Source organism: Lissotriton vulgaris, chromosome 3_1 (genome assembly GCF_964263255.1).
Source record: "Lissotriton vulgaris chromosome 3_1, aLisVul1.2, whole genome shotgun sequence".
Lineage (NCBI taxonomy): Eukaryota > Metazoa > Chordata > Amphibia > Caudata > Salamandridae > Lissotriton > Lissotriton vulgaris.
The window spans coordinates 2,119,746,203-2,119,771,091 of NC_141689.1; the positions used below are offsets into that span (position 1 = coordinate 2,119,746,203).

General features: G+C 42.2%; 1 protein-coding gene across 1 annotated transcript in view; it reads left to right on the forward strand.

The window, feature by feature from the left end:
- GABRG1 (gamma-aminobutyric acid type A receptor subunit gamma1) overlaps positions 1-24,889 on the forward strand; it is a 666,028-nt gene that overhangs the window by 269,294 nt on the left and 371,845 nt on the right. The window contains exon 5 of the mRNA XM_086962691.1: positions 6,829-6,911. Within this exon, the coding sequence (XP_086818817.1) occupies positions 6,829-6,911 (83 nt within the window). The remainder of the gene's footprint in view (positions 1-6,828; positions 6,912-24,889) is intronic.

The window sequence follows — 24,889 nt, forward strand, 5'->3', positions numbered from 1 at the left end:
CGGTTGTTGAGTGCATCTCTGCATTGGGAAACTCGTATTGTAAGATGTAACTACGGCTGTTCTGGCCGAGGATATTCGCACCGCCTCGTTCAATCAAAAGGGGTCCTGCAGAGGCAAAGATCTTTTCGCAGCCTCGCAGCTGGAACGAAGGATCATTATCAACTAGTTTTCTTGTGCCTGGAAGTCCACTAAAGGACATGAATCATGGAGTGATTTTGGAAACAGAGCATACCCACTAAAGGAGAGGAATGACCCAGTGGCACTTAATTTCCCAGCATGCACGCAGTAAATGAGACTCACCTGAGAGAATCCACTGAAGGATAATTATACCAAGGGAAAGAGCCACGGCTAATAGTGCAAAGTTTTCTTTCTGCCTGTGAACAAGAGCCAGGAGGTCGAAACGCGTCAGGGGATCAAATTATTCAAAAGCAAGAGTACCAGATTTGCTTTGCAAAATAAAAAAAACTCTGCTGACCTCATTAAAAATCAGCGGGACACATGCTCCGGGCACAAACGAAGGATTTATTTGGTTCATCACAAACGCACTCCTGTAGCCCGTGAAACGCTATGGCAGCCGCGTTTCTGGCCGAACTGGCCGTCATCAGTGCCAGTCCCACAGGCTATGATATTTCGTGGGCTCCAGAGACCACTCCCTTAATAGCAGTCTCTCGAATCCTCCTTCCACAGGCAGGTGTGTTAATTGCGCTGCGCCTCCCAGGAGCACTACAAGATGGAAGTTGCAGTCTATGAGGTCCAGCATACAAATGTATGGGACACAGGCCCAAATTAATGTCCCCAATTTCTTGGCGCTTTACTGCATTCCACCTCAGAGGTCCTGGGTATGATGTTGCGGCCAATACCTTCTTTTGTGCCTTTATCAGGCAGCGTGATGCTGCCTCCTCTCTCCCCTCACGTAGATACACCCAATGTGGAGAATACCACTGGTTTGAGGGGGCGCGGCGTTGTACTCCTCGTACTGCAATACTGTTTTGCTGATTACGCGGAGCTCCAGACCGAGAGAGCGTGCCCCATGTTGGTATCAGCAGAAAACCAGCTACAAACTCCACCAAAGCTGACCTCATTAAAAATCAGTGGGACACATGCTCCGGGCACAAACAAAGGATTTATTTGGTTATATACATACATACATTTAGTGATAAACTGCTATTCTGCTGTAAACATATATGTAAATATACATATATTCTGTTTTAGAAAATCCGACTGAGTCTCCTCTTCATGCAGCTTTTGTAGTTTTTTGAGTAGTAAATAGATGACATTTGTGTGTCTTTTATACTTTTAGTTGAATTTTTTTGTCTGATTTATTATTTCAGTTTGTTTATGGTTTATTTTTAATGTTTACTTTTCTTCTGGTTTAATTCATTTTTAAGGTATACCCATTCATGGTGAATGCTAATTGTGGTGTTCTGCCTAAAAAAAACTTTTCCAATCAAGACATTTGCCATGTTCAACAACAGTGATATCATAAACGGAGTCAGTTAGATATTTAATCATCATATATAATCACCACACTGTTATGTGACCCAGTTATGCCTAGAAGGAAGCATTGCCATTTTACGTGAACCCAGGTTCTTCCTAAAATTACCTTTACTTTTTCACTTTGACTTTTGACACACATTTGCATTTGTGACAGTTTGGATTAATTTTTTGGAAACATCACCCTTGCTTACTCGAGTCAACTTCGCAAGAATACTATCATATTGTCTTGACACTGTGTACAAGGCCTACACATATGTTGTACAAATGTACATGTAATTTTCATACATATAGCAACATAGCTATCGCTAGCACACAAACAATAACAGCTTGATTACAATCTCAGCCCAGGGCAAGGATGTCTTTTGTTATAAATAAATATCTGTTTTTGGGTGCTGGTAGAGGATCACCTTTACTGTTATCGAGAGGTCTCTACACGCTGGTGCTTATGCCCAGCAGCTGAATGATATCTCCATGAGGGGTGTCCAGCTTGAGAAGCAAGACGGTGTCCTACACTCTTTGCCTACAGGTGGTAAGAGTTGGATCATTAAGCATGGGGATTCTTGGCAGAAGATACATATATTCACCCTAGAGATGTAGGTTAGGGAAAGCATAGTAGGAGGATGCCAGATTGTTAAACTGTTTCATATACTTGCATATATACATTGTTTCAGCAAGATGGTGGCAATATTTTATATTTTCACTGTCATGATACTTCTGTTTCTGTTTCTGTCTACTGATAATTACAGCACATATATTCTATTCAGGAATCACATTGGTTCAATAAATATTGAAAACCTCCCTCCTTGTATTATATGTACACTTCATACACTTCCCTGAGCAAAAGAGATCACGAATGTCTGAGCAAAAGGGTTCTAGATCTGTCACTCCGGGTTCCTGAGGGATCAGGGTTGTCATGTTCTGTGGTTTCCAGAAGTATTTGCTCCCTACCTAGTTGTGGGGGGCTTATGGTGGCACTGTGAGTCCTGGGGGTGCACAGAATCAACTGACACCATACCTACGTTTATGCGGTTCCCAATAATCAGTTCCTACAGATTAGTGGAAACTACATGACATCTGAAGTCTATGACATGATATGGGAACACTGGTGGCTTTGGAAAGATAGAGAAATGGCTCTCCCACCTAGGGAGAGAACACCCCTGCGCACAACTGAGGGGGACCAAGCGGTCTGATTCAATAAATCCCAAGTTCAATAACTCATGTTCACAGTGAAAGTATTTTCATTCTTCCAGATTTAATGAGCTATCTTGTTTCTGATACGTTCCAAAGTATGCTGTATATCAAATCTTGTAATCCAAAACAACGTGCATGATTCTAGGTGTGTTGATTATCACACAACCCAATGCATTTTGGGCGGAGCCCATCGTCAGGGGAATACTCTACAACAAAAACAGAATGGCTAGCTATAATCACGGGGTAAAACAATGACTGGTAACATAAATAAACTAAGTGCATGCAGCGTATTGAATGAATGAATGATGGAAAATGACTGAGTGAAGAGCACTATAGATCGTGCGGGGCCAGGCAGGTAAGTGTGCATAGTTACTCAAATGAATAGAAACGACATGCGTGAAACTGAAGGAACAAGGTAAAAAACAATGTCCATGCCCATAGCGCAAAAAGACCTTCACCAAGAAACTGTCATGATGCAAAGCGAAGATACACCGTGTCTCACCGAAGCGGGTTGCCCCGTACTACTCAGAATAAAAAAGTCTAACCAAAGGTGAGTGCGTGTCCCAAGGCGGGGTACTTACTTGTGTGATAATTATGTTCGGACTCCGCGGAGTTCCGAGAAAGGTAACAAACCGGCGGGGAAGAGAAAAGAATCAAGTAGCGGGTACTAGATAGTGAAGAAGGACTAAACGACCCAGAGCGACTGAAAGTGAGGAAAATGTGGGCGCCATGTTGTAAGGAATAAACAATACGAACACAGAATCTGGAAAGACGAAGCAGGTCACAAAAAACATTGAAAATGCAGATGTGAGAAAAAATAAGGTTAGAAATGCAGCTTGTGATGAATCAGCAAAAGAGTTATAGGTAACACAAAAATTCAATACGATCATTGAGCCCCAAGGGCGCCATCGTGGATAGAAAACAAATCCAAAAGTTCTCCCTCTTGAGTAAGAGGATCTTATTGTTCAAGGTGATGGGTACTTGTTCCAGAATCTGATATTTTAATTGGGCCACTGAGTGTCTGTTTTCCAAAAAATGGGTGGCTACCGTGGATTTTAGATTTCCAGTGCGAATATTGGACTTGTGTTCTAAGATCCTAGTGCGGATCTTTCTTTCTGTATGTCCAACATAACATTTGCCACATGGGCATTTCAACACGTATATGGAAAGATTGCATTTTATTGGTACTGTGATCATCTTAACATTGATTTTAAATGTGCTGTTATGCATTGCGGAATACATACAGATTTGCTGAGTGCATAGATAATGGATAGCCATTTTGCTTGAGAAAGTTTTTTTTGCTTGTGGTTAATAAAGGCATGTAAATTGTGACAACACGTTCAACACAGCTATGTATAACATGCATCACATTAGCCAGCTTTTTAGCAATTAACACTTAGGTGTACCTTTAGGTGCCAAAAAGACATTCAGTGTCAGTCCCATATGTTGAAGGACACTTACCAGGGGCTATCATCTGTTTGATCTAAGTGGCTACTTTGCATTGCACTGCAGGCATGATAACAGCAGTGAAGGTGGCAGCAGGTACCCAAATGTGCCTACAATTATAATAGAGGAAGAGTGGATGTTCTATATAGCCATATTGTGTGGCAGTATGTTTAGTGCCTTATAAGAATTGACGTTATGGTGACACCTACCTGACTAGATGAATGTTGGGCTCTTGTAACAGTCTTTACTATGCACCTGCTAAACTGAGTGTATTTGCTGCTCCCACTTCTTGCAACATTGCAGACAAAGGATCTGGACAGAGTAAATAGGAGGACTGTTGCCTTGTGTATTTAGTGCTTGTGTGTGGAGATTTAGTATATAAATAAGGTATGTTAAAATTAAAACTATTGTTTGAGTGAGTGTGTATTGTGCTGGGCATGTCAAATGAACCCCTGTGTATTTGATGTGCATACATGCTATTCCATTGAGGTGAATAGGGCCCTCCACTGAGCCATACAGCTGCTACCTCCTCTCATCTTGCAAATGCTCAAGTCCCCTGTGGTGAATGCCTCTGCTGGAAATGCATTGAAGCTATTGTTGAAAAATAACTGTGAAGCGACTAAAGCAGCTTGGGAAAAGTTCAGTTGTGTTTACTCCACCTTGCAGGTGAAATGCTGTCTCTGACTACGAAACGTAAACTGGTAAAGTCCTGAAATTTAGATACCACCCTCATACAAGGGAACTGCATGTGATGACTGGGCACACCAACAGATGGATTTTGCTGTGCCTTGTTATTGAATTAATTCATGTGAGGTACAGTGCAAATGACCAGCTCCAAGTTTTAAACAGCAGAGTATTACAGGATCTTATGCAGAAGTAGCAAGTACTAGCAGAGTCACAGGGCATGAACAATGTAGGGGAATACCAGAAAGTGGGAATCTCAAAGTCTTTGCATGCCTTGATCGAGGATATGAAAGCATATTAAGATACACTACCCTCCGATACCTCTACCTTCTGATTCAATCTTGGTATATCATCACTGAAAGTGTCAAGCTATTCATGATGGAGCACTCCTTGACCCCACACATCTAAGTCAGCAGGTCTCACTTTCTCATCTCGGGCTAACCAGCAAGTCAGAAAGAGACTAATTATTTATTTTATTTCCTTCAAGGGTGGCTGACAATGATACAGCCAATCGCATAGGAAAGGGTAAATTATATCCAGTTAGGGAGCATACACTATACCAACTCTCAGAATGTGGAAGCATCCCAATTTCAAGACATTTCTTTAAGCATCTGAAAATATTCTCAGTAGCCTCAAACACCCACTTGATCTCAGCCAATGTGAGCCAGGCAGCCATTCCTAAATTTGGTTTCATGCTAAATCCCCTTCTGAGATCTTTAGTAAAGCTTGTGGCTCAGTTAGTGTTCTGATCACACCAGTAATTACTCTCAATTCAGCAGTGGTCCATATCTGAAATGATGCTGCATAACAAACCATGTCTTCCACACGTTGGAAGATGGCCAGTCTCATCACAGACATGAAAAACCTAGAAAACCAAGCAATCCAGTGTCTTATGCAAGTTGAACCCTCACAAGGAAAGCGTGGCTGGGGCTCTTAGCTCTAGGCACCAATTCATTTTGAGTCTCTGCTCACCACTTGCTTTAAAATTAAAAAATGTTATTTTAATTTATTTAGTTTATGAAGTGTGACATCTACCTCAAACAGAGGTGTGCCGGCGCGATAGCAGGGTAGACAGAGAGAGAGGGGCTACCAGGGGTCTAGCGCCGGCTAAATAGCTGGGTCTTAAATGCCCTTCTGAACTTCATTTCAGATTGAATCAGGCATAATTTAATAGGTAGAGAGTTCCATAATCTAGTCATTTAAAACAAGAGCGCTAATGCAACAACACCGCTAACTGGTGCCAAATGCTGTACTATGTCTTCCACTAGAATACATCTTCTTAATTCCTAGCCGTTCTTTCCATCAAACACCAAAAAATAGGTCCCGCAAAATGCTGGCTCCCTGCCGCATGCAAGGCAGCAGCGTCAGCCCTGTCAGCATGACCCAAGATGTGGGCAAAATACACAATGTAGAAAAGGAAGGTGAGTCTCTCCCTCAAAAGCCCATTCACATCCATAAGAGATATTCATGTTTTTGGTGTAAGACAAATATTAGTGAAACCAATATTATAAATATATATGACTTGTGTCTCCACCAGCCATCATTCGAAGGCAGTTGATCCTGTGATGAGATATCTTTGCCTATTTGTTTCATAGGGGATATCCAACCATACATTTTTGACATATATGTTTTCCCAACCTTTTAATTTTCTTTTTTAATACATTTTTAATTGTCTTGCTTTGAAAAATGTATTAGCATTTAACATGTTTTTCTGGCACTATATGAAATCTTTTTACTGTTATAAAATTGATAGTAAGAAAAAACGTTTACATTTCCAAGGGTCCTCTATAATTGAGAGGTGTTTGTCCCACATATCTTATAGTTATTTTAAAACATTTTGCTGCAGAATTATCTATTTTGTGTAAGGTTAAGGATTAACCTTAAGCGATCAAGCAAGTTACTGATATCTACTTATCTTTATACACTTTGTGGATGGACTGCTAATTTGTGTGAGGAGTAACAGCCTCGATGTCTCTCACAATTGTTTCTTTCTTCTCTCTTCCTCATTAGGTTGACAATTAATGCAGAATGTTACCTTCAGCTTCATAACTTTCCAATGGATGAACATTCCTGCCCACTGGAGTTTTCAAGCTGTGAGTAGTAACATGCTCCATGTTTTTAGCTTTTGTTCAAAATACAGATTAACAAAAGAAGGTGACACAACTACCCAGTCTGGTTGCTCCTTATGACCTTTGACCATGTGCAGAGGGGTTAGTTGGACTTAGACATTACCAAATGCCAGAACTTGCATACAACACCTGGCCTCTGGTAGAGTTAGACTCCTTGGGGGCTATCCACAAACTGTGCTTTTTAGTACATGAAGTACTACTACTGCAGGACCAATCACATATTATAAAATTTGTATTCACTAACCTACAAGCAGAGACTGCAGCTTCTGATTCACATATCTTTTCTGTGTTGAGATCTCCACCACCATGGCAAAGATCTGCTCAAGATGTAGGCCTTCAATTTAGGTGCAAATGTGAACTATATACTTTTAAATGGGAAGGGATTATTTAATTGTAAGGAGGGATTTAGGAATGTAAATACACATACACCACAAAAGAGTAGGACCTCTTGTATGCTACTTTTCAATAGTTACTACTGTTGTAAGGGTACAAACACAGGACTAAATGTACTTCAGCACATCTTGAAGTAAATCAGACACCACATATGGGCACTCACGGGTCCTAAAACACACTCCCATAGAAAATATAGGCAACAGAGAAATAAAATAACACCCCATTGGAAGTAATTTTAAAATAATTCAATATATATATTTATCAAGTCCCATGTCATGGACGAAACGCGTCATGGCTGCTGCTGTGCTTCCTATGGAATACAAATAAAATTGCAGCCGATGAGCCACGGTGGTCCGCGCTCTTTCTTTCTTTAAGAAAAGAATTATGTAAAGAGTTGTTTCGTATATATATATATATATATATATATGTCTTAACCTCAGTTTCTTACATGCTGAAATATCGCTGGCAGACACGATCAGAAAGCAAAGCACGGACCAGAATTTGGTTCTTCTTAGATGTTTATTTTGCTTGTCACCTTTATAACGTTATATTATATTACCTACTGACGATAGCCTGTAGGTAGTTATAGTTAGGACCTATTTTCCATAGGAAATCCGCAAAATTTTATTTGGAATAACTTTGGCTCCGGTTGACAAATCTTTTTGAAATATTCAAAACCTATGGCCAGCTCCGATCCGCTCCCATCCTGAAAGTGTCAGGGTGATTAGTCAAGCGGGGGCCTAGAAAAAATGGGGGTCCCAAAATGTGTTTTCCCCATGCAATTTTCCATAGGGACCTTTAGTCGCAGCTACAGCCCGAACTGCTGAACGGAATTACACCAAATTTGGCAGAGAGGTAGACCTTAGTACAGAGTCATGTAATCGTGTAAATGATGTAAATCCGTTCAGTAGTTCCTGAGTAAATCAAAATCACATATATATCTTTTGCCGCAGTGGATCCGTGCACCCTAAGCGCATCCTGCCGAGCACGAGCTGTATTCTGATTGGCTGTCAACACTCCAAATCAGGAAGTGTTGGCAACCATCTTAAGCCTCAGTAGAACCGAGGCACAAGAAACCAAATAAAAAAAATTGCAAAATGCCCTAGGCCTGCTCAGGGGATCCCACAAGGACACCCCAAGGCCCCAAAAAAAGCTATATTTTTTTAAACATTGGCAAAATCTGCTCAGCGTGCGTGGATCTTGCCGATAAAAAAAAACAAAGCGCGGTCTCCTGCGCTTCAATGCTAATTAGCCCCTGGGGGTCCAACACCCGGGGCCATGTTAAAAATACACTGCCCCGGAGACCGCCACCTCCTGGGGCAAAGTAGGAGTAATTGCGGGGGCACATGCCACCCCCTGCAGCCCCAGGGACCACCACCCCCAGGCCTTAAAAGTTTAATGTTGTGGGGGCCCCTAAGACCCCCAGAGCCCCAGGGACCGCCACTCCCCGGACTTTTTTTTAATAAATAAATACCCTGTGTGGGCGGGCTCAAGCCCCCCACATCTCCCCGGGGCACTAAAGATTTAAATTGGGGTCCTTGAAGGACCTCACAGCCCCGGGAACCATCACCCCCTGGGGATTTGTAAAATATGTGAGGGGTCACACGACCCCCTTCCTGGAGCCATTGGTGGCCCTGGGGACTGCCATCCCCTAGGGTGTCCCGTTGTGCCCACCCTGGAACACTGTAGTTTGCAATGACAAGGCAGGAGCCTTGTGGCTCCCACCCTGTCATTGCAAACTGCTTTGCTTCATTGAAGCGAGAGGAGGTTTCCTGCTCTCGCTTCAGTGATTTGCAGATTTGCTTTTCCACTTGTGGAGCAGCATGCTAGCTGCTCCCATGTGGAAAAGCAATGGCGGCCCCTGCAGGACGTAGGGAGTTGTCTGGGACCGTGGGGGAATTGGGGACCCCCGTGTTGCCAAAAGGAGAGGGCCTGCCCCGGTGGTTAGGATCCCCGGGGCTACAAGTGGCCTGGGAAGGGGGCCACGCAGCCCACCTCCCCAAAAGTAAAAAGAAAATAGAAAGGCCGGCCCCAGGGGATGGGGTCCCCGGGGCCATAGGTGGCCCGGGAGGGGGCCACATGGCCCCCTCACCAACAGTTTTAAAAAAAGAAAAGAAAAAAAGGCCATTCCCCGGGCCGATTGAGGCCTGGGGAGGAGGGCCACGTGGCCCCCTTCCACATTTTTTTAATAAAAAATAAAAAAATTAGGGGGGAGGCCCTGGGGGATGGGGTCCCCAGGGCCCGAAAAATAGAAAGCCCCACTGTGCAAGCACTCCCTGTGGCACTTTTTATATTAGGGAAAACATTTCCCTTCAATCCTGAGGGACCATGGGGGCCAAGTAGCCCACCAGTTGCTTCTAGGAAGCGCCAACGTGCTGCATTGCAGAGAAGTGGGGCAGGCCGTGCCCCTTTTTACATCTCTCTGCTACGCAGCTCTGTGACGTTTACTGAATGTACCTATTGGGCTAGATGGACTGTAGGGACCAGGATCAGGATTGAAGGGGAATTATTTTCCCAGCTTAAAATGCGGCACAGGGCGTGTTTGCACAGTGGTGAAGGGAGAGGCTGGTGTCGGAAAGTGGCTCTATATATACTGGACCGAAGTAAAATCAGCCTTACTACGAATTCCGATTTACTCACCTGCTTATAAGGAGAGACCTCAGTGCTGTATCTTTGAGCCCAGTACTGATCCTGAAAAGTAATTTTAACCGTACTTACCAGTAACTTGAACTTCCTTCCATGGATATCATTGCCTACTTTTTGCTGAAAAACTTTCTAAACGTCGATTTTTAAAACTTACAAATATTCCTCTAATATCGGTCAAACTACGAATTTCTTTCCATAGGCTAACATTGACTGGTTTCACTTGGAAATTCTTCTAAGTGTGCAGTTTTGGAACTTACAAATATTCCTCTAAAATCAGCGCAACTATGAATTCTGATTTATTCACCTGTTATCAGGAGAGACCTCAGTGCTGCATGTTTGAGCCTAGTACTGATTCTGAAAAGTAATTCTAATCATACTTACCAGTAACTTGAATTTCTTTCCATAGGCTAACATTGACTGGTTTCACTTGGAAATTCTTCTAAGTGTGGAGTTTTAGAACTTACAAATATTCCTCTAAAATCAGCGCAACTATGAATTCTGATTTATTCACCTGTTATCAGGAGAGACCTCAGTGCTGCATGTTTGAGCCCAGTACTGATCCTGAAAAGTAATTCTAACCATACTTACCACTAACTTGAATTTCCTTCCATAGGATATCATTGCCTGCTTTTTGCTCAAAAGGTTTCTAAGTGTTGATTTTTGAAACTTATAAATATTGTCTAAAAATCGTGCCAACGATAAAATCGTAATTACTTGACTGTTTTAGATAGAGGTCGCAGTGCTGAACCTAGGAGTCCAGCACTGGATTACAAAAGTAACGTGCACATACTGTACCTGCAAATTGAATTTCCTTCCATAGGACAACATTGGTAAATCCAACTGAAAAAAATAAGTAAATAATATAAATATATTAAAATAAAAATATAAAACAAAAAAAATACAGTTTCAATATTTAAAAAAAAGTGTCATTTATATCAAAAATATATTATGTAATAAAATATATATATATATATATATATATATATATATATATATATATATATATATATATATATATATATATATATATATATATATTACCTACTGGTGGTCGCCAGTAGGTAGTTATAGTTAGGATTTTTTTCAATGTTAAATCTCAAAATTCTATTTGGAATAACTTTGGCACCGGTTGAAGAATCTGCCTGAAAATTTCCTGAATGGCCTCGTCGAGCTCCGGTTCTTCCTTGAAAGTTTGGGGGGGATACGTCAAGCGGGGGCCGAGATAAAAGGGGGGTCCCAAAACGCGTTTTCCCCATGTTAATTTCCATAGGGCGGTCGATTTCACTTTTAGCTCGAACGGCTGAATGGATTTCCACCAAACTTGGCAAAATTGTAGGGACTGGTAGCCCGATGTGCCTTTGCTATGTCTCAAGATATGTGCTCCAGTGGATTTTGAGTAATTTAGGTTCAAAAAAATATATATATCTATAGGCGCTCTCCGGTGCCCGCACCGGAGTGCGCTCCTGGCGCGACACGCCACTTGCGCGCAGAAAGCTGATTGGCTCTTGGGTGTCTGTAAACATTCTAAACAGTCTGGAGCGGCCGCCATCTTTTGTCTCGGTAAAATCGAGACACAAGGGGTTTGAAAAAAAAAGGGGCAAATGACCATAAGGGGGAAGAGTAGACCCCCTCTGACCTCCTAGGTTTGATGTGGGGGCTAAAATAGGGTCCTGCGGGGCATTACATTTTTTCGTTTTGCGCGGGGGAAGCGCATGGTACGCGCACCGGGGAGCGAAGCACGGGGAAAATCCAGGACCATATTTATGAAGGCCTTGCGCTGCCAGTTTTGCGCCGCCTGTGCGTCAATTTTTGTGACGCACCAGCGGTGTAAAAAAATGCGCATTGTTACGCTATATTTAAAAAGTGACGCATCTATCTAGATGCGTCACTTTTTAAATATAGTGCAACGAGGCACATTTTTTTACACTGCTGGTGCGATGCGTCACTTTTCATTTTTCAGTACGTCGTTATTACCAAGCTTTTTGCGGGGGAATGCCCCCTCTGCATACATTATACCTGACGCAGATATAATGTGGCGCACAGTTTTAAAAAGTGACCCATGTACCTAGATGCGTCACTTTTAAAAAATAGCGTCAGGTATAATGCATGCAGAGGGGGTGTTCCCCCGCAAAAAGCTTTGTAATAGCGACGCAGTGAAATCTTTGAGATTTCACTGCGTCACTTTTAGGATGCTGTTGCGTCAAAATCTTGCGCCTGCTTCACAGCAGGTGTTAGACTGACGCAAGACCTTTCACATGGTGCTTTTTCCATGTGAAAGGACACATTACTGGAGTTGTGTCACTTTTGTGACGCACTCCAGCAATGCGTTACTTTTGTGTTTACAGATACGTCAGAAATACTGACATATCTGTAACTCCTTGCGACATGATTCCTCATACATTAAATATGACATATCTGGAATGTCATAAGGAGTGCGCACAGAAAAGTGACGCGTCGCACCAGTGGTGTAAAAAAATGCGCCAAGTTGCGCTATATTTAAAAAGTGACGCATCTAGGTAGATGGGTCACTTTTTAAAATCCTGCGCCACATTATATCTGCGTCAGGTATAATGCATGCAGAGGGGGTGTTCCCCCGCAAAAAGCTTTGTAATAGCGACGCAGTGAAATCTTTGAGATTTCACTGCGTCACTTTTAGGATGCTGTTGCGTCAAAATCTTGCGCCTGCTTCACAGCAGACCTTTCACATGGTGCTTTTTCCATGTGAAAGGACACATTACTGGAGTTGCGTCACTTTTGTGACGCACTCCAGCAATGCGTTACTTTTGTGTTTACAGATACGTCAGAAATACTGACATATCTGTAACTCCTTGCGAATTGATAAGTCATAAATTAAATATGACATATGTGGAATGTCATAAGGAGTGCGCACAAAAAAGTGACGCATCGTACCAGAGGTGTCAAAAAATGCGCCTCGTTGCGCTATATTTAAAAAGTGACGCATCTAGGTAGATGGGTCACTTTTTAAAATCCTGCGCCACATTATATCTGCGTCAGGTATAATGCATGCAGAGGGGGTGTTCCCCCGCAAAAAGCTTTGTAATAGCGACGCAGTGAAATCTTTGAGATTTCAGTGCGTCACTTTTAGGATGCTATTGCGTCAAAATCTTGCGCCTGCTTCACAGCAGACCTTTCACATGGTGCTTTTTCCATGTGAAAGGACACATTACTGGAGTTGCGTCACTTTTGTGACGCACTCCAGCAATGCGTTACTTTTGTGTTTACAGATACGTCAGAAAAACTGACATATCTGTAACTCCTTGCGAATTGATTAGTCATATATTAAATATGACATATCTGGAATGTCATAAGGAGTGCGTCCAGAAAAGTGACGCATCGCTGTTTTCACGTAGCGATGCATCACTTTTCAGAAATGAGGCCTCCAGTTTATTCACTGTGTCACCTCTACGACCCTTTCTTGCGTCAATACGTCCCTTTTGCATACATTACACCTGGCGTAGGAATAATGTGGCACAGGGGTTTACAAAGTGATGTATTTACCAAGAAACACCACTTTGTAAATATGAATAAATAAGGTGCATTTTTTATTGGAATGTTGTGTCACAAAAAGTGATGCTTTGGTGGCGTTAAAGTGACGCTTGGCTTCATAAATGAGGCCTTCTACCTTCAACTCCAGCAATGCATCTTTTCTTACCCTTCCACACCCCTCCTTTTCAACATTTTCTTTGAATATCAACATTCCCCATATTCATTCTTCTTCTCATAACTTTCTTTTCTAACACACACCTTCTTTCAGTCCTCCTACTTCACTTCTTTTTTCCTCTCATACCTTTCTGTTCTTTCTTACTCATTCTCCTTTCAATTATCAATGCACTATATTTCACTTACTCTTCATTTTTTTAAGAATATAGCTCTTTGATGAGAATTGGAGGTAGTTCTGAAAAGAACTTTTGGTTTTCTTCTTTTAACTGAACAGGAACAAAAACAGGAAATGGAAACTGCTCAACAGGAGCAAAAAGAACAAAAAAAAGTAGGGGTGGAAAGGGCAGCGATGGTTTTCTAATGCTCGAACCATGAGCTGGACACTTTGTTCTCCAAAGGTAAGCAGTTGATTGCAGTATCTGCATCTGAGGACACCATGGTTAAAAGCAGGTTGTATGTTTGGCACCTGCTCCTGCGATTTCCCTCTCCCAGAAGAAGTTGCTCCTCAAGTTGATGTAGAGGCCCCATCTCTGGGAACCTCTTGTGCCAGAGCCCTGACACTTTCCCGGGCAAAATTCTGGGGGTGCCTCCTCTCCACATGTCGGATCATCGTAAAGTTCCCAAAAGAGTACTTTTTTTGGGGGTCACCCCGTGACAGGACCTGTTTGCAGATCCTGCACTCCACTTTTGGTGCATTCACCTTCTTCTGGTCAGCTGGAATCTTATAAAATTTCCATATGAAATGTTCCTTCACCTTTGGGGTAGGAGGCTCTTCATTGATGAACTCAGGTTCATCCTCACTGCTGGATTCTCTGGCAGCCATGGTAAATCACGAAAGATCCAGGTGCAAAAAACAGGTCTTTCAGTCACAAAAGTGAAAGAAGAAGTGAAGGAAATGGGTGGGGATTTCATTCTTTGTAAAAAAAACTGTTAGCAACCAATGAAAAGTGTTATTTTAGGGTCACATGACCCGACGCGTTTACGCTGCGCGCTCCGGAGCACTTCCGGGTGCGTTTACGCAGCGCGATCGTAGGCGCTTCCGGGGCGCAAACGTGGCGCGATCGTAGGCGCTTCTGGGTGCTTTTACGCGGCGCGAACGTAGGCGCTTCCGAGGGCACTTACGTTGCGTGCCGAAGTGACGTCATCAAACTTTTACAGAAATGCATAATCATTTTCCTTATAAAAAAAAAATGATTTTATTTGTATGGTACGAAATGTTTTGCATTATTATTAACTTTTCATTCATATTTTTTTTCACGAACGACAGTAGCGCTCTGGGTGCGCTTTCAGGTGAGCTCACCGGAAAGCTTACCGGAGAGCTTAGCTGAAAGCTTCCCGGAGCACGCACCCAGAGCGCAAAAGAAAAAAATTATATAAAAAAAAAAATGAATACTTACAAAAAAACAGCAAATTGTAAAAAAAAAAAAGGTTAGAAACTCGATATAGAAAGGAATTAGCATTTAAAAAACCTATGAAATTCACTGAAAAAACCATAGGTTTCACACCAGTTATAGTTAGGAATTAGCATTTAAAAAACCTATTAAATTCACGGAAAAAACCATAGGTTTCACACCAGTTATAGTTAGCTGGAAATTTTACTGATATAAAACCATTGAAATTCCCACATTTTAGTTAGTCGGACTCACTGTAACTTGCGCGCCTGCAATGCACTGCTGATGACGTCACATATTACATCACTCATGACATGGTCAGTGACATCACTCATGACATCACTGATGACACCATCCAGTGAATGTGTGTCTTTCTGAAAAATAAATTTGTTTTATATATGTATTTGTAAAGGTCGATGGAAGAATAAATGTTTAAATAAGTGTGTAAATGGATGTTTTTTTTAAAAAAAATTGGTTGGTTAACTGGCTTATTAAGTGTATCCTAGTGAATACATATATTAGCGAGTATTGTTTAAATATGTAAATGTTTGTATCAGTGTTTCTCTTTGTGTATAAGTGGCTGCAGGGGTTGGTGACTGACTCACTGTTTGTATGTGTTTTGAAGGCATGGAAATTTGGCTGGACAACAAACTGTTAACACGGGCTTAGCTGCGCACAACACTGTTGTGCGCAGCTAAGCCCGTGTTAACAGTTTGTTGACCAGCCAAATTTCCATGTTATGTTGTAGAGTATTTGGGTATACTCCATTAGTTGCAGCACACAGATCATAATATTACTTTTAGGTTAACTTTAATTAATCCCTTGAGAAAAAAGGTGTGCTCGGTGCACAACAGTTCAGTTTTCTGTGTTTTGAAGACAGCATATGTGCAGGACTGTATGGGTGGATGAGTGTGTATATGTGTGTGTTAGTGAGTGAATGACTGTCTCACTAGTGTCTTCATTAGTAACGACATATCTTTTAATCTAGTATATGTGAGTATTGATGTATATAAGTGAGTATAGTATATATAGTGAGAGATTGTAAGAGTTCCTGTTTAAATAAGAATGTGTTTCTATAAGTGATTGTTTAAGAGAGTAAGTATGTGTAAGTTTCCTTAGAAGTAAGGTGGCAGTGTGTGTATCAATGTATATGCAAATAAATGGATGTTCAATAGTTTATTTGCATGTGTGAGTATGTGTGTGAGTAACTTTTGGATGACTGCTGATGTGTACCAGGATGTATAGGTGTATCACTACATATGATGATCTAGATAATTTGTGTATTTTAGGGAGTAAATAAAGTTTAGGCAAAACAGGAAACTCAACATGGAGGAACTCAAATTCTTGTGAAGAAATCATGCCTTCCCTTTTATACTTAAAAAGTAGTTTTTTAAGTGATTCTTTGGAAGATTCAAAGTGTCTCATGTTGGTAATGGAATATCAAGTGCCATCACTGAGCTGTCGCTTCGCTTCCTTGATGTAGTCCTCCTGGGGCCAGATGACCACATTGCCCCCTTTGTCAGCCGTGGTTACTATAATGTTGTGGTCATTGCCTAATTTTTTAACCAAAGCATGGTAATCGGTTTCCTGTTTGCTTCTGTATCGCTTTTTGTGCTTTATCCGATGATGCAAACGCTTTAGGTCTTCGACTACCACGTCCTGAAATACATCAATAGAGTCTCTGGGCATGGTAGGATTGAATTTGGACGCTTGTTTAAAAGGACTGGTATTAGCTCCAATTTGGGGAATGTCAGCTGCTCTCAGTTTGTGTGGATGCAAAATCGTTGGTGAGTGCATCATTGCCCAAAAGATTTAACACTGTAAGTGCTGTTCGAGTGTCACTGGCCGGAAGTGTGGGCACATTTGGAAGAACATTGGCAATAGCTCCAATTCCCTGTGGTGTCTTGTTGTTCAGACCTTCCTTAATTTCAAAGAATTTTTTGAGCTTCCATTTTCTTATATACATGTAAACATCTATGCGAGTCTTAGCATAGTTGAAGTCAGTAGCTGGACAATATGAAAGACCAAGGCTTAAGAGTTGTTTTTCAGCCATGGTAAGGTCAACAGAGGATAGATTGACTATAGTGTTGTCACTCACTTGTTTTTGCGTCAATATTGCCGCTTTGGTTTTTTGGGCGCTTTTGTGTTTTTTCCGGCGCTGGCCCCGTCTCCTGTTGTTCCTGGCACGCTTTGCTGCCGCTGCTGCCCCTTTGTCTGCTGTTTGTTCCGGGGCCTTAGTGACTGCAGTCTTTCGTTGGATAAAAAATCCACCTCTTCCCCTAAATCCAGGATGACCGAACTTGCTTCCCAAGTGCCACTGGCATCATCATCCGAGGTAGGGGCACTTGTCAGTGACTCATTGTCGCTATGTACTTGGTTTATCCTACTTGTTGTGGGACCCAGAGCTGGCACTGAGGTAGATGTTTGTCCATCAGATTTACCCTGTTTGGCCAACTGTGTTTGTTGAGCAAATTTGGTAAATATTCTGCCCTGTGCATAGTCTTCCTTATCGCGCGCAAATTTAAAAATCTTGCGGGCTTTGATTTTTTCCTCCTGCTTAGCAATGCGCTCATCTATTTCTTTTCTAGATTTGGTTATAAGATCATGTGGTTCAAATTTAAGCAGCTCCTCGTTAATTTCAGAGATTTCTTGCATGAGCTGCTCACGATCTATTACCGCATACTTGACCAAAATTTGCATCAACTTGGCAGATGACTCCAGATTAGCTTGACCCCATTCTTTAAGCATACTGGGATTTGGCCTGTCGTAGCTTGGTGCCAGCAATATATATATATATGTTTACCCACACTAACTTCAGTGAAGTGAAAGGCTAGCAAGCACCCAGTAGAAGTAGATGCTACTCAAAAAGTTGGTCAACTTGTTTTGAGTAGTATACCTTTTCTGTTCCGGTATTAACCCTGGGTGTGTCAGTGACTCAATCAAAAATGAATATGTAGGTTGATGCTTAATGAGTATGGTTAATATGATGAACATATAGTCTATAGTATTGCATTCTCCAATGTGATGATCAAGCATACATGAATACATTTGCAGTGTTTAATTTGAATGCTGACTTCATTTTTATACCCAAACTAATGTGCTCATGGAGGGATTCAACAAGACCATAAAAGGTATAATTATGGGTTTGTCGGAGATACCTCATAGAAAGCTGGATGACCTACTCCCATGCCTTTTACTTAGCTTCTGTGAATTACCAAAAAGGGAGTGGGCTTCAGACACCACCACAGGCCAAAAAAAGTCAAGCATTTTTACAATGCCGACATGACCATGCCTATGAAGGCTAATATATAGGCATAAAATAGAAACATTTAAACCACAAACCATTAATGGTTTAGGATCCAAGTTGCCAATTGATGACTGGTGGTCCCTTATGGGCAGTCATTGATGGGGGTCCCCGGTATACTCTTCAGCCTCCCTATCACCATCCGGTCATGCTAGGAGGGGACTGGCAACTTGCTTTAGAGGTGCCATTGTTTGTAAAATTGAGAAGTTACAACTGGATGGGGTGACATGCAGTCTTTTGATTTAGGATCGAGCCCTTATTTTGGTTTATTTGTAGTCTATTTATATAACAGTAACTATTCAGCTCAGAACAATCACATTTTGCAGGCTATTTAATGTTGTGGACAAACTAGCCAATAGAAACTTATGTTTGAATACACCCTTTAATTTAATGAGCAGTACTCGTCACTTTAGAATCACGGATCTATCAAGTGCTTTTGACTGTGTAAACAGATCCAAGCTCTGGGACATTTTAACTTCTCTGGGACTTGAACTTGAGGAGGGCTTGGTGGCTTTTTTGAAGTACCTTCACCTGGATCTGTCTGCTTTTGTGGGGTACAGGGATGGAGGAGAGTGTTCCACTTCTTTCTCAGTTAAGGGGGGAGTTTGTCTGGGATGTGTGCTGGCACCTATTCTTTTTTTACTGTACATAAATGGCACGGAAGCTGCATTAGTGAACTTGGGGTCTGACGGTCCCTTGGATGCTGTGTTTCTTGCCAGGACAACAAATGGCCTAAAGAAATTCATTTCCACCGTTGTTTTGTCATTTAGCATCTAGATCTAGAAACCAATTTGTCAAAAACCTCTATCCTGGTTTGCAGTCCCTTTGTAAGATCATTGAGGGAGGAGCAATCAAGAAAATTAGCCAATTCCCATACCTTGCCTAGCTGTATGGGTACCATGTACTGGGAATAGGAAAATAATTATTTGCACGCTATTGCCACTGTCTTTTTTGTGCTTCCACGATACGTAAAAAGCCATGCCTCCCTATTAGAGATCTACAGGAGAGATTGCTTCCCCATTTTAACCAATGGAGCAGGGATATGGGGTTACAGGGAGGTGGGTACCATTCAAACTGAGGGAAATAGAGTGTGCCGGCGCATACTGGGAGTTGCATTGCATTTTATTCTCCAGCAGGAACTGGGCCTGAAATATATTGGGACCAGATTGCTCCTTTGTTGCTCTGGGGTTTGGTCTGCCATAACAGGGAAGCTGGTATGAACAGAGAAATCATTTCAGATTGTCTTTCCTGTTTGTACAGGAATAGGATTCAACATCTTAAACATATTAGAGAGACAACTCTTGCCATAGACTGTCCTTCCATGTATGAGAACCCAACAGAGATTAGCAAAAAGGACAAAGAACGGGTCAGGGAGTTTTTTTTTATTACGAAGACGGACCCAGAGGGAGAATATGGAACTAATTAAGCCCTCAGTCAGGGAATACCTGTCTTCTACAAAACACCCAGGGTGTGGCACCTTATCTGAGCTGGTTCTAGGTACATGGGACCGCATGCTGTTCTCCAGTTTAGGCTAGGCTCAATTAGGTGGCTACTGTGCTTCCCACAAGAGCAGGTTTCTCCATCTGATATATGAATATGCCAGTGTAATGAGGTCCCGGGAGGACCTCAGGACACAAGTGAACTTCATCCCCCGAGCAGCAGTGTGCCAAGAGGCACATTTGCAGAGTGGTGTAAAAAGGGGGCATGGCCTCGGACCACCTCTCTGCAATCCAGCTGTGTGGTGCTTACTGGAGGTACCAGGTGGGCTAATTGGCCCCCTTGACCCTAAGTAATTAAAAGGGACGTAATCCCCTAAATTAGAATGTGCCAGGAGGCGTATTTGAAGAGTCGTGGGGAAAGGGGGCATGGCATGTGTCCACCTCTTAGCAATCCCACTGTGTGGGACTTATTGGAGGTAAAAGGTAGGCTAGGTGGCTCTTAAAGGACCCCCAGCAGTAAAGGGGACTTCATTCCTCATCCAAGATCGCACCAGGGAGCGGGTTTGCAGAATGGTGGGCAAAGGTGGCATGGCCTGTTATGAGAACTTAGCAATCCTGCTGTGTGGTATATACTGGAGGTAATAGGAGGGGTAGTTGGCCCCCAAGGATGTCCTTGGGGGCCAAGTGCCCCTCTTGTTACCTCCAGTACGTTCCACAAAGTAGGATTGCTAAGACGTCTTCATAGGCCATGCCCCCTTTCTCTACCACTCTACAAACATGCCTCCTGGCAGACTACAGGATGGGGGATGAAGTCCACTTTACTCCTGAGATACTTTGGGGGCCAAGAAGCCCTTCTGGTACCTGCTGTAAATCCTACACAGCGGAATTCCTGAGCACTGGTCGGAGGCCTAGCACCCTTTCTCCAACACTCTGCAAACGTGACTAATAGTTAAAGAAGTGTTTGCAATGTATTAGGTTTTGCATTTGCGAGAGTTTGAGTTATTGGCATTGTAAATGAAAAGTATTTTACTAATGTTTTTTGGCGTGGAGTGGATGTACATTGTGTGTAGTGGAATTATGTGGATAGAAAGTATATGGTATTTAATGTATAGGAATTATGTAGAGTGGGATTATGTGTTATGGAGAGTAATTATGTGGCATGGTAGTCTGTGTTGTGGAGTGGTAACCTCAGGTTTAATCTTCCTTGTTTCCATAGAAGTTCAACTATGAACTCAGTGAGACAAAAAAAGAAGGAATCACTTAGGAGCACTTGTGGACCTAGTCAGAGGTATGAGCAGGGCCACATGAATTTTGTGACTTTTTGGCTGCACCGACTTTCGTATAGTTATACATTTTCTGTATTAGCCACAACATTTGTCATCCGCTCCCTAATTTGCAGATTTGAACAAAACAAAACTTGTTTCTAGCTCAAGAGGTACAAATGTTACCAAAAATGCAGCGACAAGTGTTACAGCGTGGTGGAAGGTCCTTTGCAAACCTAGAATGGCCACCTGTTAATTATTGCTAAATGTGGTTGTTAAATTGGTACAAATGGTGTGCAGCCTTCTGCGCCTCTCTTGCCTCTTCCTCTAGAAAAAATGGATAGGGGTTCTGCCCACCTCACCCTCCCATACCCGAGCAGGAGACATCCAAAGATGAAAAAGTAGAAACAAATGGTACCGAAGGGATCAATCCACTTTTAATTATCAAACAAGATACAATTAATTGTCTTGTGATATGCGAAGTATACGCAGCAAAAATATATATTAATTCATATACACATATATGAGCGAACAGGCAGAGAGGCACAAAGTAAACAACTAACACAGTCTATATACAACACATCACATGTACACTGTATACAAATATACAAATACACAAAACACTTACAATGCCAAAAACACTTCTCTGTACCGTTAAGAAAAAATATATATACACCAATTTACATATGTACCTCCACTTAATTTTGGGTGGAGTATACAACAAAATGGTAGTCCCAAGAAAAACACACCAGGGGGTTGACTTATCAACCTAGTCTACATTTGTTTTGGTGCACCTAGGGAAAAATCAACTCTTCCTTAGATTTTTACAGGGGACTCCGTTCCAAGCATAAGGCGGTCGCGTTTCAGCCAGATGATATAGGCTTCATCAGGACATGGGTACTATTCTTCACAGCCCTGGCTAAATCTCGGGATGGTATTGCCGGCTCCCCCACACCACCCAAAGGGTGGGATAGGAACCACCGTCTCGGGTCTCTTCCCGTGGACTCTTTAAATCTTCACAGTGTCCGCCCAGATAGAGAAAATAATCTGAAGTGGCTCAAGTCTCGCAGTCTTCCTTCGGCATCCACATAGGGTCGGCGGCATGTAACCTTAGTGCTCGCTACAACGCCTCTCCAGCCCAACCACCAGAGAATCCCATTATGTAGCTTCTTTCTGCACATTTCTTTCTTTTTCTGCACTTTTCTTCCCTCTTTCTGTAAATCTTTTCTACTTTCTGCACCTCTCTATCCTATTTCTACATGTCTGTTCCTTTTTTCTGCACCTCATTTGCTTCTTTCTGTACCCCTCTTGACTCTTTCTGCACACTTCTTCCCTCTTTCTGCACCTCTCTTGCCTTTTTCTGTATCTGTCTTATGTCTTTCTGCACTAGTTTTGCCTCCTTCTGCACCTCTGTTACCTCTTTCTGCACTTCCCTTCCCTCTTTGTGCACCTCACTTGCGTCTTTCAGCTCCTCTATTGGTTAATTCTGCACTGCTCTTGCTTCTTTTGTCACCTCACTTGCCTCTTTCTGTACTTATCTTGCTTCTTTCTACACCTCTGTCGCTTCTTTCAGCAATTCTCTTGCCTCTTTCCTCACCTTTCGTCCTGCTTTATCACCCCTTCTGCCTCTTTCTGTACCTCTCTTGCCTCTTTTTGCACCTCAGTTGGTTCTTTTTACACTGCTCTTGCTTCTTTCTGTATCTCATTTGCTTCTTTCTGCATCTCTTGCTTCTTTCTACACTTCTGTTGCATCTTTCAGCAATTCTCTTGCCTCTTTCTGTATTTCTCTTCCTTCTTTTTGCACCCCTCTTGCCTCTTTCTGTACCTCTCTTGCCTCTTTGTGTAGCTCTTCTACCTCTTTCTGTACCCCTCTTGCCTCTTTTTGCACTTCTGCTGGTTCTTTCTGCACTGTTCTTACTTCTTTCTGCACCTCACTTGCCTTTTTCTGCATTTCTCTTGCTCCTTTTTAAACCTCTGTCGCTTCTTTCTGCACTTCTCTTGCATTTTTTTGCACCTCTCTTGCGTCTTTCTACACCTCTGTTGCCTCTTTCTGCATTTCACTTGTTTCTTTCTGCAACTCTTTTGCCTCTTTTGGCACATTTTTAATTCTTTCTGCACCCCTCCTGCCTCTTTCTGTACCCGTCTTCCCTATTTGTGCAACTTTCTTGCCTCTTTCTACACCTCTCTTCCCTCTTTCCGCACCACTCTTGCCTCTTTCTGTACCTCTGTTGCTTCTTTCTGTACTTCTCTAGCCTCTTTCTGCACCCTTTGTGCCTCTTTCAGCAAATCTGTTGCTTGTTTCAGCACTTCTCTTCCTTCTCTCTGCACCCCTCTTGACTCTTTCAGCACCTCTGTTGCTTCTTTCTGTACCTCTCATGCGCTTTGTGCACCTCTCCTACCTCTTTGTGTACCCTTTTGCCTCCCTCTTTGTGCACCTCACTTGCCTCTTTCAACACCTCTGTTGCTTTTTTTCGCAGATCTCTTGCCACTTTCTGTACCCTTCTTTTCTCTTTCTGCACCTCTCTTGCCTCATTCTGACCCCTGTTCCCTGCTTCTGCACCTTTCCTGCCTGTTTCTGTACTTTTCTTGCCTCTTTCTATACCTCTGTTGCCTATTTCTGCATTTCTCTTGCTCTTTCTGCACCCTTAACACCTGTTTGAGCACCTCTGTTGGTTCTTTATGCACTGCTCTTGGTTTTTGCTACACTTCACTTGCCTCTTTCTGTACTTCTCTTGCTTCTTTCTACACCTGTGTTGTTTATTTCAGCAATTCTCTGGCTCTTTCTGCACTTCTCTTCCTTCTTTTAGCATTTCTGTCTCTTTCTGTAACACTCTTGCCTCTTTCTGCACCCCTTTTGCCTGTGTCTGTACCTTTCCTGCCTGTTTATGCACCACTCTTGCCTCTTTTTGCACCTCTGAGGTAGAGGAACTTTTACCTCCCCTACACTCTTATGTACTAGGGCCTTACAGGGGAGGTCATGCTATTCACAGAGATACCCCAACCCATAGTGTACCCTAATGTATGTAGGTGTTTTCACTGCATTCAAAGTGTCTTTCAAAATAACACTGGCTCCAGGCCCGGTTAGTCAGAGTCAGTACCACCAGTACCGATCAGTAAAAAGTTGGGAACAAAGGCTTACTTTGAACAAATCACCTTTCTGCACCTCTGTTGGTTCTTTCTGCATACCACTTGCTTCTTTCTGCGCCTTTCTTCTACTTTCTCCACATGTCATACCTCTGTGGGCCTAGTTAGAAATTAGCATTTGAGAAACCTTAGAAAGTCACTCAAAAAACCATAGCTTTTAGGGACTTCACAGTTTAAAATTATCATTTAAAAACCATAGATATTCACTGAAAAGACCATAGGTTTCAGGGACGTTATAGTTAGTTGGACATTTTACTCGTACAAAACCAGATACATTTGGCCGTTATACTTAGTTGAGCTAACTATAACTCGTATCCTCACAATTCACTGCTGATGACGTCACATATTATATCATTCATGACATGGCCAGTGACATCACTCATGACATCTCAAATGACATCACTGATGACATCTCTGATGACATCATCAATGTGATAATCTGATGCACCTCCTCAACACCCTAATATAACCTTTAATATACCCACTCTATAATTCAGACTACCATTTTCAAAATCATAGACATACCAATACCAGTTACTACTTACCCACTCACTGATTCCTAGGTCTACACACACATGTCCACTCATTCGCTCATACAGTTACTCATGCATGCAGCCAATCATCGATATAGCACTATCATATGCACTCATACACCTATACAGACACTCACACACTACCACTC